General features: G+C 34.3%; 1 protein-coding gene across 1 annotated transcript; it reads right to left on the bottom strand.

The window, feature by feature from the left end:
• Positions 1 to 6,398: 6,398 nt before the first annotated feature.
• Positions 6,399 to 6,905, bottom strand: LOC140859309 (ubiquitin-conjugating enzyme E2 7-like). The gene has a single exon (XM_073260970.1). It carries the CDS (start codon positions 6,903 to 6,905, stop codon positions 6,399 to 6,401), a length of 507 nt encoding a protein of 168 aa, XP_073117071.1.
• Positions 6,906 to 18,255: the final 11,350 nt, after the last annotated feature.

Below are 18,255 nucleotides of genomic sequence, written 5' to 3'. Positions count from 1 at the left end.
GATGAATATTTATGATGAAAAAAACTTTCATCGTAATTACATATTATTTGTAACCAAATTAATCATCATAAATAACAAAATATTTATTTTAATTTTAAGTTTTCAAATATTAGCGATGAAAATAGTTTCATCATAAATAATGGAAGTATTTGCAATGAAAATTAAATTTTCATCATAAATACCCTTTATTTAAGATGAATATTTTTCATCACTAATATTTAAAAAAAATAAAAAATTTAAAAAATTTAATAATTAAAGATTACTTATGATAAAATATTTACATCATAAATAATAAAGTATTGACAATGAAAACTTAAGTTTCATTATAAATATGTAATTATTTATGATAAAAAAATTTTATTTCTAATATGTGAAAAAAATAAAAAATTCAAAAAATTCAAAAATTAGAAATTATTTATGATAAAAATTATGCATCATAAATTATGGAGTATTGATGATGAAAATTAAATTATTTATGATAAAAATTTTTCATCTCTAGTACATGAGAAAAAATAAAAAAATTTAAAAATTTAAAAATTATTGATTAGTTATGATAAAAATATTACATCATAAATAATGAGTATTTATGATAATTGCTTATTATTTGTGATGAAAATTTTTTATCAGTAATAATATAAACATTTTACGATGAGCAAGACTTTTCTGTCATAAATAAATTTTATTTACGACTAAATTTTTTCTTTAGTTATAATATAAGAAAAAATAAAAATTTCATATTTTTAGATATTTGTGACATAAATTTGGGTCACAAATAATTCAACTATTTGTGATTAAATTTGATTTTATATCACAAATAAAAGTCATTACCAATGAAAATTTCATCTTTAATACATTAAAAAGTTAGATAAATTAAAAAATTAAAATATAAAAATTATTTATGATGGAAAGATTAACATCGTAGATCATCAGAATATTTATGATAGAATACTAATTTTTTATTAAAAAATGTTGAGAAATTATGATGAAATTTTGCACCATTAATAATTAAGAAATTAAAAAAATATAAAATTTCAAAAAGTTACATATTTGTGACTTAAAAACAAGTTTTGTCGCTAATAATCGACTTTTAACGATAAAATTTTTTAGTCACAAATCATTAAAAGATGAAAAACTAAAATAAATTATCAAATATTTATGACAAAAATACTTTCTTCGCTAATAGTTTCAGTATTAGCGACGTAAAACTATATTTTCATCGTCAATAGTTAATTTTTTAAAAAATAAAAAATAAAGATAATTTACAATGAAAACTATTCATCATGAATAATGAATTATTTACGATGATAAATCGTAATATCATCGCAAATCGTTGGTTATTTATGATAAAAATTTTTCATCGCTAATAGTTAGAAAATATAAAATTTAAAATTTAAAAAAAACTAAAGTATTAGCAACTTAAAAGGAGTTTCCATCATTAGAAGTGATTTTAGTGATGTAAAATTTCATCATTAATATTTAAAAAATTTTAAATCTTCATTAAATTTTTATATTAAAGGATATATATTATAATAATTTTTTTTATATTTATAAAAAATTATAAGATAATTTTAAAAAATAATATATTCAAAATAAAGAAATCTTGGTGCAAATAGTGGGGCACATGAAAGTCATATATAATATAACTTCAATCGAGAAATATTCATACATCTAGTTATGTAAATATCTTACCATTAGACTTTTGAAATTTATATAGGAATCTTTGCTTGATTTCCTTCATATATGAGCTCTGCAAGCTTGGGAACGTAGTACCCTAGTAAATTATATGATTTGATTTCGATGATAATCGATATTTACATGATTTGATTTCGATACCACATGACTGATCAAATGGGTAGGATTAATTTGGATTTTCAACTAAAAGAATAATCACAAAACTGGATCAAATTTAGAACAACCCCAAACCATAATAAGATTAAATTAGAAGTGTTTTGGACTTCTGAGTAGATCTAACACATATGCAATCAAAGAACAACTCATCGATCCCCACGCAATGCTCTCATCTACGGATATTTATGGATTTTCAAAGAAAAATAGAGAAAATGACTGCATCACCGACGACAGTGGACTCGATGACCTAAGCTATCACGAAGCTCCGATTTCCACTGACTTGACGGTCACCGGTTCCATCTCCACCAAACCCAACAGTCGGAGCTTAGGGGGAAGGGAAGCAGGGGTGGCAGCGGTGGTGGAGTGGCAGACAAACCCTAGGGAGTGGACACGATTTGGTCTTGTTCCAGGAGTAGGCATTGAGTGTGAGATTTGGATTGTTACTTCGTACCAAGAATGTATACACACATATATGTACACACACACATATACATACATACATATATACATACATATATACACACACACACACACATATATACATATTATTATTGCATTATCCAAATTAAGAGATGAATGAAAAATGAATGGAAGAAAATAATACGGGGAACATGATATATTTTAAATTTCTCATTTAAAAAAATTCTTTTTTGAATGAGAAATTTTTTTTGTTGATTATTAGTGATGAAAAATAATTTTTATCGCTAACTATGTAATTCATGATGAAATAATATTTTCTTCGTAAATAATAATTTTTCGGGGCGTTAATTTTCTAGCAAAATTTTTTTTTATGGTGGAAACTATTAGCGACGAAAATCTTTTAATTTTCATCATTAATAAGCTAAATAGCAACAAAAGTTTTATTTTTATCAAAAATAATAATTTTCGGGGCGTGAATTTTTTCAACAAAAATTTTTTTATGGCGGGAACGATTAGCGATGGAACTTAGTTTTTGTCGCACATAATTATTCATTCAAATTATTAATGATGAAAAGAATTATTAGCGATGAAAATTTTCGTTGCTAATTTCTTGCATCTCGTCAGGTCCCATCGAAAATCTATTTTTCTTCCTTTCCCCCTCGGGTATTTTCTCTTCACGCACGCATCTCGAGCTCCTTCCCCTCCAGCATCTCGAGCTCCTTCCCCTTCAGCATCCCCTCCAGCGTCCCCCGTCTCCATCCCGACCTCCTCCACCGCCATCACCGGTAAGTATCTTTTTTTTGTTTGGGGTGTGCCACGGACGGCGTGCCGCGGCCGTAGGCCGGCGTGCCGTGGCCAGAGGCTTGCGGTCGAGTGGGGCCTGTGGGCCACCGCATGATGCGGCTGCCTGGCTGGGATGCCCGCCTGGCCGGGACGGCGGCCCGTGGCCGCGTGGGGCCTATAGGCCTGCAGGCCGCCGCATGCCCCGGCCAGCCGCCTGGGTCGAGATAGCGACCTGTGGCTGCGTGGGGCCTGCGGGCCGTCGTGTGCCACGGTCGACGTGTCGGGACGGCGGCCCGCAGCCACGTGGGGCTTGCGGGCCACTGTATGCTGCGGCCGACATGCCGGACAGCTGCCTGGCCAAGATGGCGGCCTGCAACCACATGGGGCCTGCGGGCCACCGCGTGCCACGATCAGTGTGCCGGGACGGCCGCCTGGTCGGGACAGTGGCCCACGACCGCATGGGGCCTACGGGCCGTCGTGTGCCGTGGCTGACGTGCCGGGATGATGGCCTGCGACTGCGTGGGGCCTGCAGGCCACCACGTGCCACGGTCAGCGTGCCGGGACAGCCGCCTTGCCAGGACGGCAGCTCGCGGCCGTGTGGGGCCTATAGGATATGGGATCTGTGATCTGTGATGAGATTTGTGAGATCTGTGATCGGGTGCTCGATACGAGATCCTGTTATGTTAGGAGTCTAGGATATGAGATCACTACTCCTTCATCTTCACGATCATCTAGGGCTGAGATCCATCTACGTGCCAAGCTCGATTGATGGAGGTGCAGAGACAGACTGTCGAGGATCGACAGTAGGCTGAGCAGCGAGCTCAGGAGCTGGCTGCACACGTCAACCAGTATCAACCGCTCCAGATCTAGATGATGGAGCGGATGGCACACATGGAGCAGACGATCCAGATGCTGAGCCAGCAGCAGGCCGGTCTGAGCTCCGTCGAGCATTCTCCATCCCCACCTCGTTCTCCACATGCCGATATGTGACGGCTCTTTGATGTATTTTTTTTAAAAACTCTTATAATTTTAATTTGATATAATAAAATAATAAAATTTATTTATCATTTTATTGTGTAAATTTTTTTTTTCAAATTTCTTAATTTATAGAAAATATTATACATATAATTTAAAAAAATATATCCAAATTTAAAAAAAATTAGCGATGAAATTATTACCAAAGAAATATTCATCGTAAAAAAATTACAAGAATGATTTTAATTTTTTAAAAATATATAATTCACAGTGATGAAAATTTTTTTATTGCAAATAATTATTAGCAATGTAAAATTTTATCAAAAAATATTTATTTATGATGTAAATATTAGTCACTAAAGTTTTTTAATTTTTATTTTTTAATTAAATAAAATTTTTGGCGACGAAAAATTTTCGTTGCTTAAAAGTTTGAAATAATAGCGACGAATAATTTTTGTTGCAAATTATTTTTTTATGAATAAGTTTTTTTGTTTTTAGTTTTTTACGATAAAAATATTTCGTCGCAAATTACTTTTATTGGCGATGAAAAAAAAAATTATCATAAAATATTATCAACGACGGTATTTTTTGCGATAAAATTTTAGCGATGAAATTTTTGTCGCTAATTATTATTAGCAATGAATTTGACTTATTAGTGATGAAAATTTTTCGTAGCTAATAACTTATTTTCTTGTAGTGTTGAATAATGATCAGAGGCTATGGCGTCGAAAGGGAATCTAAAAGACAAGTTTGTTTTTCAGTGGGGGACTCTTCAATGGTTAAGTTAGCCAAAGCTTGAGAATAATAAAAGAAGAAAAAGGAGAATGGTGAGAGTGAGCATGGGAGAGTAAGAATGGAGGATATGATATTCTCCTCCAAAAATTGATCTTACTTGGGATCCCTTAGTACCTCTTAATATTGAGATAGAGTTATAGGTTGTTAGCTAGAATTTGTAGACCGTTAGGCTTGATTCTTTTGGTTATTAAGTCATATTCTAACAGATTGTTAGGATAGAAATCTTCCCACTAGCTACAAATTAAAATTGTTAAATAGTTATGGACTTTTCATGTGGGTGAATGAGCTAGCAATCCGCAGTTGGAATAGAGCCGAGGCCTCATACTAATGACTGCTTCGAGGTTCAAGGGTGCCATCTCTTCTTATCACTTCATGCTTTTTTTCATTTCGTGGATCTGACCATAGGTCAGTAGCTCGACCCTGGCTTGGTTAACGTCTGGGCCAAAGGCCGGCTAGAGGCCGATGATACAAATCGGTCCACCTCAATTTTTTTAGTTCTTGATATTTGGGATAGTCTCGTCAAGTTGCTAGTGAGAAATAAGATTAGTTCGGGCAGTAGATTACCTCCATTTCAAACCAAAATTTTCAAGCTTAGAGAAAGACCCTAAGTTTCAGCATCTAAGAAAACTCACCACTCACATTCTGCTATGTGAAAGCAAGGAGTGCCACAACTCTGATGCATATCAACAACATACACTGGCACTCCATGTCAGCATCGGAATCCGTATCAAGAAGTTAGAGACAGGAATCCGAGTTGCTGTTCCATAGAAACAAAACGCTTCTCTCCACCTAGAAAAAATTATGATTAAAAAAGAATAATCCTAATAGTATTTGTGATTAAAATTTTGTTTCATCCTCCGTCTTGGTGTCTGTGTCGGATGGGGCAGTGGTATTCTAGAGCCAAGTATTTTGGTAGGAGAGATGGTTTATTTTAGAAGAGTGATCAAGAAATTAGATCTTTGAATGGCAAGTATCTAATGCCTATCGGCTAGAACTAGAATGCCTATGTAAAATTTATTGTTAACTAGGGAATATTCTGGTAATTGGAGATTGAGATCTCAACTCTGGCTGAGTGTATAAGGTCTCTTATATGGTCACAAGAGGCCTAGGTTCTTCCCACTAATTTTAGTTAGCAATAGAGGAGAAAAAAAGATTTGGAGATAATATTCGAAGAAGACATCTAACAAAAAATAAGAAAATATTTTCTCTCTCCATCTCCAATAGATTCAATTGAATAGAATTCTCATCCACGGTAATATAATTAAGAAAAGCAAAAAGAAGGTTGCAATATTTTCTAACAAAAAAATAAAAAAAATATTTTTGCACTTTCTTCCACAAGTTTCCGCATAAAAGATTTCATCATCAGGAAACCAATAAATAAAAATTAAAGCCTTCTCACATTATCAAAATCCCGTAGAAATTATAATATTTATTTCATCGTATCTTCTTTCCCTGCCGACGAGAAAAATTCCTCCTACAAACAAAAATTTATTAAATCATATAACTATTAAACCGAATTAGATAATAACAATCGCGGAACAAAATTGGTTATAGGAACCGACAAAACCCTCAACCGCTCACGGCATTTCCTGAGACCTCCTTACTATGCGAGCAACCTTCTTCCTGAACGCATGTCTCCTCTCCCTCCACTCGATCGCAGCGTCCACATTGGCCGGCGACTCAACGTTAGGGCTCGAAAGCATGGAGATGACGCTTAGAATTATGGTTGTGACGGTGTGCACGGGCAACCACCGCTCGCTGGCCTTCTCGTAACCATGCGGGTCGTCGCCTGGGGCATGCAGGATGGAGATGCACACGCGCCCGTCGGTGTACACGTTGGGATGCCACATCTCCGACGTGAAGCGGACCTCAGGCGGGCTGTTGGGGTAGTTAGGTGGAAACGTCATCACGACGTCGAACACGCCACCTTCGTAGATGGTGTCGACGGGACCAATGATGGTCACCTTCCACTCGAAGATGTTGTTCTCATCGACGAGGCCAGCGGAGAAGCCTTCTACGGCGTTCCGGTAGAGCTCCTTGAGCTGTTTTTGGAGGAGGAGTTTTGCATGGGTCTCGGTGGCCATGAGGAGATGCTAGGGATTTGGGCTTGGAAGGGTAGGGGATTGCAAAGAGAGGACTCAGGTCGTGGTATATTTATAGGGATGGCAAACGCCCGAAGTTTCCTAACAGAGGACCAGACACGTTCCTACAACAATAAGGATTGTGAGTCATAAAAGAGACGATTTTGATTAGTTTTCATATCAGTCATACACGTCATCGTCGGGATCCTAATCAAAAACTTGGAGCCAGGCCTCCGACTTGTTGTTCCGCAGAAACACCTCAACCCTCCTCGTAGAAAAACCGGGGGACACAGTCCGCGGAGTCCTGGAACTCACACGGGTCCGCAAATCCGGAAGACGAGGCACGTTGGTTCGTCGTTGGATCTAGTCGAGGAGACTCTCGACCATCTTAGACACCAATTGGTTAATTAGTTTTGATTTGACCAACCTAATAATTCGGGTTCAACCACTGAGCCATAATTAAGGTCTATTTGGTCTAATCATAGACATGAACTTGACCATCTACAACTATTATATTGGTTCTAGAGAAATCTTGATTTTAATCTAATTCAATATTTGGTTAAATTTAATCAATTTCTTTAGTTAGTCCATTAATTCTTTGATTCTAACTTTAGGTCTAACCCAATTAAGAGCACCTGATCTAAGCTAACCCATGCCTCATGTTTTATGTAATGTCATTAGATCTCAAATCATAATTCTAGATCTAATCAACTCGGCACTTAATTCTTAATTAAGTTTTGCATCAATATGGTTAAGGTTATGGTTTGAAATAATTTCGTATGTAAATCATAAAATCTTTTAGATCAAATCTATACTTTTTATGATTTTAAATCAAAATAATTTTGATTAAACAAGATTAGATGTAACTAACTTCTTCGTAACTTGCATCACATACAACAATACTTAGGATTTCAAGATCTAGAATTTTGCAAGAAAGTAAGTTTTTTCCTTTCACTTTCTTCTTCATTGGATCTAATCACATGGCACCCCTACATGCCATAAGAGCACCTCATCAAATGAAAAGAGAGGGCTTTTAAACCCTTCTTGCTCCTATGATCAGACGACCTGGTGATTAACCCAATCCAAGTACTTGCAAATCGGATCATCTAATCTAATCACATATCATATATGTATGAATTTTGATCTAATCTAAATTACATCAGATTTTATTATAATCTTAGATCATATCTAAATCAGATCATAAATATCACATGTATGATATAAAATCAGATTTTATCAAGGATCAGCACAAACTAGGACAACCTTTTCACTGTAAGGGATCAACCTTATAGCAGGATAATCTTATATCAGTTTGTGCGATCAATCATTAATTAAATTTAGATTAAAATATTATATATTAGATCTAAATAAAATTAAAATTCAGGTTTAATATGCACATAAATTATGTCATAACGAATCTAGGCTCTGATACCACTGTTCGGATGTGTAGGCGATTTCATACATGCATTTCGAAATTTTTTCAAAAAAAATTATAGCAAAAGATAACTAGATTAATTAAATTAATCTAATATGTATATTATTGAATCATCAAATCAACCTAATCTAGGATCTATGACATATTATGTTGCATATAAAATCTGAAATAATCTGAAGATAAAATCAGTATGCATGCATATGAGCAGTAGATCACATCTACTTCTAATCTGAGTTCAGAACTCCATATCTGAGAGATATGATAAAGAGGATCCTTACTGGTTGTTCGTAGCCACACATACATCCAGCCTCTATGAAAAATCCATTCAAAGTTCCGATCTGATCGATCTTCTCGGAAGTGCTAGCTCACGTGAAGACCTTCTTCTTGACTAATCTGGATTATTTTTTTAAATCTCTAAAATTTTTTCAGAGATTAAAGATAGACTTCTGGAGGAGATGAAGAGGTAGAAGAAAGATAAAGAAGAAAATAATTTTTTTCTAATTTATTCTCTCTTTCCAAATCTTTAGAACTAAAAATCTGAAATTCAAATTTTTGCACACACCCCAAGAGAGAAGACCCTCCTCTCTATTTTTCACACCGTGAACTATGCCCAAACTTCTATCACATGAAGAGCTCTCTTCTGGTATCTTACACACGTAAAAGAAACCACAAAAGCTCCTTTTATAAGCATGTAAGGAGATGGGATGAAGAGTCCTAGTGATCATGGACTCTTACAGGATTCTGCCTCCTTTTACAATTCTACATCCCAAAATATAACAAAAAGATATGAGACACCACTTCTCATATTTTTTTATAGTAAATTAGTTCTCTAACTAATTTTTCACAAAAATACTCCTCAAAATGTCACACATATAAGGAGAAAAAATTTATTGGCATGGAGAGGTTGATCTAGATGAGAGCAGATTCTTCTGATAAGAAATATTTTGAAATTTAATTTTAAAATCTTTCTTTTATTAAAACTAAATTATATTTGGATGTGAGATATATAATGAAAAGGATTCTTTGGTATAAAAAAATTTCAAACAAAATAATTTTGTGTGTGGAGATATATGGCATGCAATCTGGGTTGGTGCAGGGAGAAAAGTCCTATTCCAATAAGGACTCTTAATTTCCTTATTTGAATCCAAATCAAATCACATCTGATTTAATCCAAATAAAATATATAAAATCCAATCTATTTAGGTTCATAAATTTTTAATCAAATTAGAAATTGACTGAATCAAAATCCTAATCAAATCAGAAATAATTCTTCCTTAGCGATTTGATCATCTCATAATCTAATCGGGTCAAACCTAATTGAATCTAATTCAATTAGATTTTATTTAATCCTCTTTGCTCAATCAAATTGAATTAATCAGTAATTTAATTATTAATTAATCTTTTATTAATTTACTAACACTTGATGAATTAATTTATTGTAACTTTTGCATAAGGTTAACCATCAATTGAATTGATGATTAAGCCCTTAAACAATTCTCAATCGTTGATCAGCCACATGATCAGTCAGAAACTTCTTTTGAATGTAACCCCATAGGTTTGAACCTAAGCCAGTAACATTAGAATAACTTTCTGAACTAATCGATGTAATCATCTAGCAATGATGATCCGACTTCGGATAGGTCAAGTGATAGTAAAGCAACATTCAAGAACCTATTGACGTATGGTTACCGTATAATTCATCTCTTTGACCCTAATGCTCGAGGATGATCAAAGATTTAATTATTAATCTTAGATAAGTCATCCACAATGTATTTTAATATTTTTTCAAATCCATCACATGGATTATTCGGATCCAGATTTTGCTAAATTAAAATACACTGATGCATATCTCCTACTAATTCGGAGGGATCAATCTCATCTTGACTCACACACCGACTTGATAAGTACTTGACTGCATCCAGAAATCTTTCATCACTGAATTAGAAACTTAGTTAGTCCGATACCAAAATACAGTGAGTTGCTTGCAAATCACCATGGTGATCTCAGGTCAGAGAGACACTTATATCCATACCCTTCGCGAGCTATCCTTGACAGCAGAGTGCTCCATAATTGATCACGTTTAGTGATGATATACTCCTACATCTCATCTGCATGCCATACCAGTATCTCCATACTATTTGGTTGCGAGGACAACCAACACATATGGCACACAACGACCTACAGTTGATATTGCTATCATCCTAGTAATAGCGTATCGTTTGGTCACGAACTAATTTAAGGACTACGCGATAAATCTTCCTTTATTGATCAAAGTAGTCCTAAGAACTTCATCACAACATAGGAGTTCGTTAGAAGATGTATCTTTGTGATGAAAAATATCAAATAATTTTTATTTTTTTTATCAATTCATATACATTTATAATTAGCACAATCATCAAATGATTGACTTTAAGACACAATTCCCAACACCTAGTTCAATAAATCTTTTTCACCCTAAAGAGTGCACTCAATCATCTGATTAGTTACATAGATAAACTCATTGTCCAGCACTCGACCCATCGCCTCCTTCAGTCATCAAGAGAAGCACTCACCTTCACAACAAGAAAGCTAGGGCTCTTGGACTTGAAATTGACTCTCTCTGAGGAAGACATCCTCTTCATTAGTTCTCTAACTACTCGTGACCTCATCAAGCTTGGAGCAAAATGCAGCATCAAGTTTCTTACTGATTACACCAATGATCCTATCAATAGGATTAAAATGCTAGAGCAGGACCGCTACAACAAATTGATTGAAGGGTTGCTGACTGGCATAGTTTGAAAATATAATAAATGTTACAACTTCTTTTTGGCAAGCCATGTTCAGTATTTTGGTTAATCAAGTCTCAGGAATGCCCAAACTAATGTTTATTCCCTTTACCCTAAATTAGTGCCTTTCAGGGAAAAGTTCAGTCCATCTTGGCAGTCATTTTCATAAAGGCTCATTCTCCTTAACAATACATTTTTGGAAGCCAAACTCTAACATGCATTAGATGGTCACCAATGTCTATGACCCTTTCGATCATCAGGATCGTGCTTCTCTTCACTAAGCTTAGACAACTTAAGCAAAGAATTTTGATCACTTGGATCATTCTAGGTGACTTCAATGTTGCTAGACAACCTGATGAAAGGCATGGACATGCAAGTAGACTTCCTCTTCTCAAGAATTCAACAAGCTGCTAAATGAATTGGAGATTATCGAAATCAACCTGGCCCTTAGAAGATTCACCTGGTCTAACTTAAGGAAAAAGATAAGCTTGGCTAGACTCGATAGATGCTTCGCCAACTTACAGTGGCACAATATTTTTCTACTCACAAATTGTTTTGCCTTGGCAAGAATCACATCTAATCATGTGCCTCTAAAGATTTCCCTCGTAACCTCATCAACTCATCAATCGGATGATAAAAACTATTCCAATTTAAAAATTTCTGGTATACTTACCCTGATCATGAGAATATCATCAAATCATCCTAGGCAAAAAGCACAAATATCACTAAGCTGAGCACAATCATCGTTCTAAAGTTGAGAAGTCTCAAAAAAATTCAAAGGAATTGGTGCAAAAATGTAGTGGGTGATATTTTTAGGAGAAAAAGTGAGCTAAGCTCTAAAATAAATGCCTTAGACATCCTGGAAGAAGATTTTGGTCTCTTAAATGAAGAAAGATACCAAAGAAAATGATCGCATCTCGAAGGTATCTTCACTCAAGAAGAGAGCTATTGGAGGTAGCATTCGAGAGACCAATGGATAAAGGAAGGTGACCAAAACACTAAATATTTTCACAAAACTACTAGCAACCATAAGAGAAAGAATGAGATCCAGGTGATAGTTGAGAATGAAAACTATTAGATGCATATCCTAGAAGCCAATTAGGCCGACACATGTAATCTTTTTAAGAGTATATCTTATAATTTTGACTTATTAATAAAATAAAATTTAGATTATTTATCTATTCATATTGTGCAATGTGTTTATAAATCATCCAATGAATGAACAAGATGATGACACATATTCTCAAGAATTGAGAATTTGAGGTATGTGTCATTGATAGTTAATTCATAAACTGCTCCTGATCATAGGATCATCATGAGGATGGTGATTGATCTAAATAGGTTAGTGCATGGATCACTTCTTTATGGATAGATAAGTCTCAAATCTACAATGTAAAGATATTAAGTGAGAGTGTAGGTGCTTATTAAAGAATAAGGATACCAAGCATATCCAACATGAGCTATCACTTGGGTATCTATCTTCTCATCATGACATACTCGATGCTGCAAAAGTGTGAATAGTTCTCAAACCTACGGTATCTCAGCTATTCATAATGAGATTACTGTTATTTAACTACACTATAACTCGATCTCCTAGCCATGTAGAATCTTAAGATGTATATTGGCTGCAGTAGATTCATTGTATGAATAGGGTATACACCTATATAGAATCTATCAACCCTGATAGCAAGGGAGAAGCTCTATGAGGATCATGAAACTGAGTTCGAAAGTCCATGGCCATGACAAGTGTGAATGATGGAAAAAAATTTTCATGAGATTTCACTAAGAACTCAGATTGATTGAATCTTACATATGATAAGATCAGATTGACGAGTTATCCATAATCTTAGTCTTGTCGGAACTCAAGATAGAAAAATTGGATCACACGACAACTGCACCTAGAGGTTTATCTATTCAGTTATGCTAAGTTGCTACTACATACTATTATATGTCACTGGTGAATTGTAGGATCAATTGAGAATTATTCAAATGATCAATAATTCTCAAATTGACTGAATTGAAAAGGATTCCAATCTATTGAAAAGAGTTTCAATGATATTGTTGATAGAGATCATAATATATCCTACTACCAGATAGAATAGAACCTATGGCATCACTTACAAAGGGAATTAGTCTAAGATTGAGCAATTGGACTCATATAGTTCAATTGGGTTAAGGATTTGAGAAATTCTATTGGATTTAGGAATACTATGCTAGCACATTGTTAAAACCAAATCCTCTTTAGACTTGAATTCCTAGGAGATAGAGATTGGACCAAGTCAATTGCATGCAATATGGATAGCCAAGAGTTGATTTTCCATTATAATTAAAGTTGAAAAAAATTGGACTCACTTCCAAATTGGATTAGATCCACATTTGGCACCCCCTTGACTTTATGCGACAAGGATTGGGAGACTAAGATGGGCGCACACCCCATCAGGGTTTGATGCCAATTAAGGCAGGTAGGAGGCACCTAAGAGTCCTAGTATGAGTTGGTTTTGGATTTCTTATAAGATAAAAATCTGATTTAATCAAAGTCCTAAACCAAGTAGGACTCCTTTTGGCCTATAATAGGGCCTTGAGATGTGATCTCTAAACCTTAAGCAATCCAAAGCTCCAAGCCTCCATGCCTCTCCTTCTCTTGGCCTTCACACCCTCTCCCTCTCCTCTCTTCCTCATGCCTCCATGCCAAAGGGTTGGGTGGGTTTTGGCTTCCACACCCAATCCTCCTTTCTACATGCCAAGGGTTGGCATGTTGTCTAGAGAGGAGTTTTCTCTTGTTCTTCCATCTTTCATCAAGTTGTATGTTATTTTTTTAAAGAAAAAATAAAGATGGAGAGTCCTAGATCATTTTTGTGAATATCTATAGAGGTCAGACACTTGTGCGACTCTAAAAGAAATTGAAGAGATATCCACGATCATCAAATTATGATGAATACCTACCCATGCAAAGGTGAAGATGAGATCTTCCTTATTTTGCTTTGCTAAAATTTTATTTGCTGCATATGGATCCTAAGAACCTAATAGGGATGATCTCATGAGATGAGATTTATAAGATGCATGTTAGATAATTTCATTTTCACTGCACATATAAAATTTTTGTTGTTCTAGCATGCATGTCCTAAATTTTTCTTCAACTGATATCAGAGCAAAAGTTGCATGTCATATTCTTTAGATCTAAAATTCAAATTAGTTCTGAATTATTTTGCTTACAATTAGATCTCTATTTCAGACTGAATTAAAAATTTATGTTTATCAATTGTATATAAAATTTAGATAAGATCTGAATTTTTGATTTCCAATTAAACATGATTATTAGATTAGATCTAATTTTTTATTTTATTTAATTCTGATTTTTTATGCTTTGATCTGAAATTTATATTAGATCTAAAGTTTTAGATTAGAAATTTTAAAAAGAATAAAAAATTATAATTGATGAACATTAGGGTTAATCAAGGATCATCCTGATATAAAGTTATTTTGACATAATAGATATTATATTGAAAGATTATCCTAGGATGATAAAAGATAAAATCCTAAATTATACATCTAAAATTTAGATTAGATCTAAAATTTTAGATTAGAGATCTAATTGATAAGCTTTGGGTTTGTCTAAATTCATCCTGACATAAGGTTGTTAGATGTGTGCCCTAAAAGCCAATGTGTTGGCTGACACATTTATAATTTCAAGGCCTATTTTTGTACTTGTAAAATTTTTATCATTAATAAAGGATATTTTTTTTTCAATCATGTTTATGTGTCCATGATTTATCTTAAAAATTAATAAAGATGATATTGTATATTCTTAAGGTGTTAAAAATTTGAGACATACATTATTAGTGTTTAGTTTTTAAATACTCTCGATCGTAGGATCATCACGGATGACAGTGATCAATCTATTTAAGATCGATACATGGATCACCTCCCTTTTGGATAGATGAGTCTCGAATCTATAGTACAGGAATACGAGGATGAGAGTACAGGTGGTTGTTAGAGAATAACTTACACTGAATGTGATCAATATGAGAACCCACTTGGATGTCTACTCATTTATCAATGATCTTCTCGATGCTACAGTGGTGTGAGTGGTCCTTTGACTTGCAATATCATTGACTATTCACAGCAAGGCTATTGAGTTTGATTGCATATTCTCTTTATCCCTAGTCATTTGAGTCCTTACTGTGTATGTTGGCTACAGTCGGTTCAGGTTTATTGTTAGAATAGGATGCACCTAGATAGAATCTATCGATCTTGGTAGAAAAGGAGTAGTCCTATGCAATTAACAAAACTAAGTTTAGGAAGTCTTCGACTGAAGTAAGTATGAATACTGGAAAGGAGTTTTCATAGAATTCATAAATGAACTCGAGTAGAGCTAATCTGGCATATAATTGACGATAGGATTTGACGAGTTCTCCATAATCTCCATCAAGTCAGAACTCATGATAGATTTATTGAATCACACAATAACTGCACCTAAGGGTTCATATTTTTTTATTCTACTAGATTGCCACTACATACTGCTAAACATCACTTATAGATTGTGAAAACTCACTACGATTATTTTTGGATTGATGATTCTTGTTGAGTTGAGCTGAAATTATTCTAATCTATCGAAAGAAGTTTCGATGATACTATGATAGAGATCACGGTATATCTTACTACTAAATAGAATAGAATCTGAAGGATCATACATAAAAAGAGTTTGACCTGATCAATGGCTTAAACTAAATTCAAATTATCAATTTGATTGATGGTTTAAATTTAAAAATTATTAATTTGTAAGTGTTACAGATTTAGTAACTGCTAATTGTTAGCATAAGGACTTAATTGGGGCTGATTAAATCATGGAACACATCTTAATTAATTTAAATCAGATTTAATTTAATTGAGCTTGATTTAATTTAATACTAATTGGATTCAGTTATCCAAATCAAATTTGAATTTCAATCCTGATTGGATCAGATTTGATAGGTTTTCAAATTCAATTTGATTCAGGCTCAATTTAGACTTGATTTGGATCTAGTTTGAACCAAATTGACTCCGACCCTTGGAGCCCATGTTCTCTGAGCTTCTCTCTATATTTGACTAACCAAAAATAGGATGGGGTGGTGATTTTCTCACTAGTTTTCTCCATACGTGCATAGGGAGGTTGGGATGAGGTGCTACCCTACTTTCCTTATTAGTTGGGACTCCTTCTTGATAAGGAAAGATTTGAATTTGATTCAAATCATATCTTATCAGATACTGACATGGAAGAGGAGGAAATTTTGTGCAATAAAATTATAAAAGGTGGCATTTTTTTGGTGCAAGGAAGTTATTCCTTAGTGCGTGTGCTAATTCCTTCTCATCGCCCATCTTTCTTCACGCCAACTTCCTTCCTATTCCATCTCCATGCCCGACCACTTCTAAATCAGATCTAGAGAGAAGCCTTAGAGAGAGAGAAAAAAATTGAAAAAAAAAAATTTGATTTTTTTTGGTGGTCAAGATCTATCCCTAAGATCCTATACAAGGTTGCTTCAAGTGATATCAAGTAAAATGGCCTGATTTGTGCCAAAGAATGAAGCCTGCAAGAGAGCTAGCACCCTGAAGATTTTGGAGTTTTGATTGAGACATCTCTGTGTGGATACCAGCAAAGATCAGGCACTTGCATGGCCACAATAGAAACTCCAGACATCCACAAGATTTGATCCATGAAAGGAGGAGGAAAAAGCGATCATGTATAATTTCTTTCTTTCTATTTTAATTTCATATTTGATTTATAAATTTATTTGTGCATGTTAGATGATCCTAGAGGTGATTGTGATTTAGAATCAACATGCTTATATCAGATTAAAATTTTTAAAATTTACTCTACTATGGTTACTATAACCGTATCGACTATATGTGCGAATCAGTCTATTTTCTAACAAAGGTTGCCTAGCATAGCGCAAATTATGCTGAAAGATTTTTCTAGGATAATAAGTGATAAGACCCTTTAATCATAAATCATTTTTAAAGAAAAAAAAGACTTAATCTAATTATGAGATAATCACATCATATTTCATTGATATATATAGTGATCACATTGAACCACTACACCCTAGATGTAGGGTTGTATCATGAATACACTTTAGATGGTTGCAATAGGCCAATTTGTAGTGAGGAACCAAAAGCTGTAGCCAATTTGGATGAGGTTGACCTATTGGTGTCTAAGGCAAGTGCTTTGAAAGGTGATTACTTAATTAGGACCGTTGCACCAATAGTAGAGAGCCTCCCACCGATCTCCACTTATCTGATCAATTTGGTTGATCAAATCTGATTTAAGATGCTTAGCGTTGAGTTCACCATGATTGCAATATGCCATAATTCTGGTCTTGATGAGTCAAGACATGATCTCACTAGTAAATCCAATGTAATTATCAATTTACATGCAATGTAAATAAACAATTAGAACCTAAAGAAGATCTAAATTAAATCTCCTCACAAATATTAAGTCGAGATCTTCGACCATTGTAGATGTGTGGGTCCTTCTGGATGTTGACTGTTCTTGACTGGATACAGTAGTTCAGTTGCATCAAAAAAGATGCAACTACTCTATTGGCATGAAATGCTGTAGAGTGAAGATGGGGTTGGGTCCAATAACTGTTAGATGAGGATCCCAATAATGGCTTCACTTTCATAAGAATAGTAGGTTTGACTTAACTAAGGAATGAGACCAATAGCTAACAGGTGAGACTTCAGAAATTAGAGATCGATGACTACTGCAATTTGCTTGAAAAGCATTGAACAAGAGTTGTCCACTCATTAATTGACATATCATCAATAACTATTAGGTGAGATGGTATGCCATTTGATGGGACTATAGTATCCACTTGAAACCCTAATCATAGAGATTTTTGTTTCTCCACCCGAGGAGTGTGAGAGATTAGAGAAAATAGTGAGAATCGAGTTTATTTTTAAAATAAAATTTTAAAATAAATTAAAAAAAGTCAATTATAAAATCTAACTAGAATCTTCTTCTCTCTATAAAAAAAAAATATCTGTTTCAAACCCTCTTGCTTGTATCTTAGAAAACAATCAATTGACTGGACCCAATTATAAGGATTAGCTCCGAAACTTGTTTAGTCTTGAGTTTCAAAAAGTTGAGCTATGTAGCTGATCAGGACCTTCCTGC

Source organism: Elaeis guineensis, chromosome 7, assembly GCF_000442705.2.
Source record: "Elaeis guineensis isolate ETL-2024a chromosome 7, EG11, whole genome shotgun sequence".
NCBI classification, from domain to species: domain Eukaryota; kingdom Viridiplantae; phylum Streptophyta; class Magnoliopsida; order Arecales; family Arecaceae; genus Elaeis; species Elaeis guineensis.
Note: the sequence above shows the minus strand (reverse complement) of the source record. Positions and strands in the feature narration are given on the sequence as shown.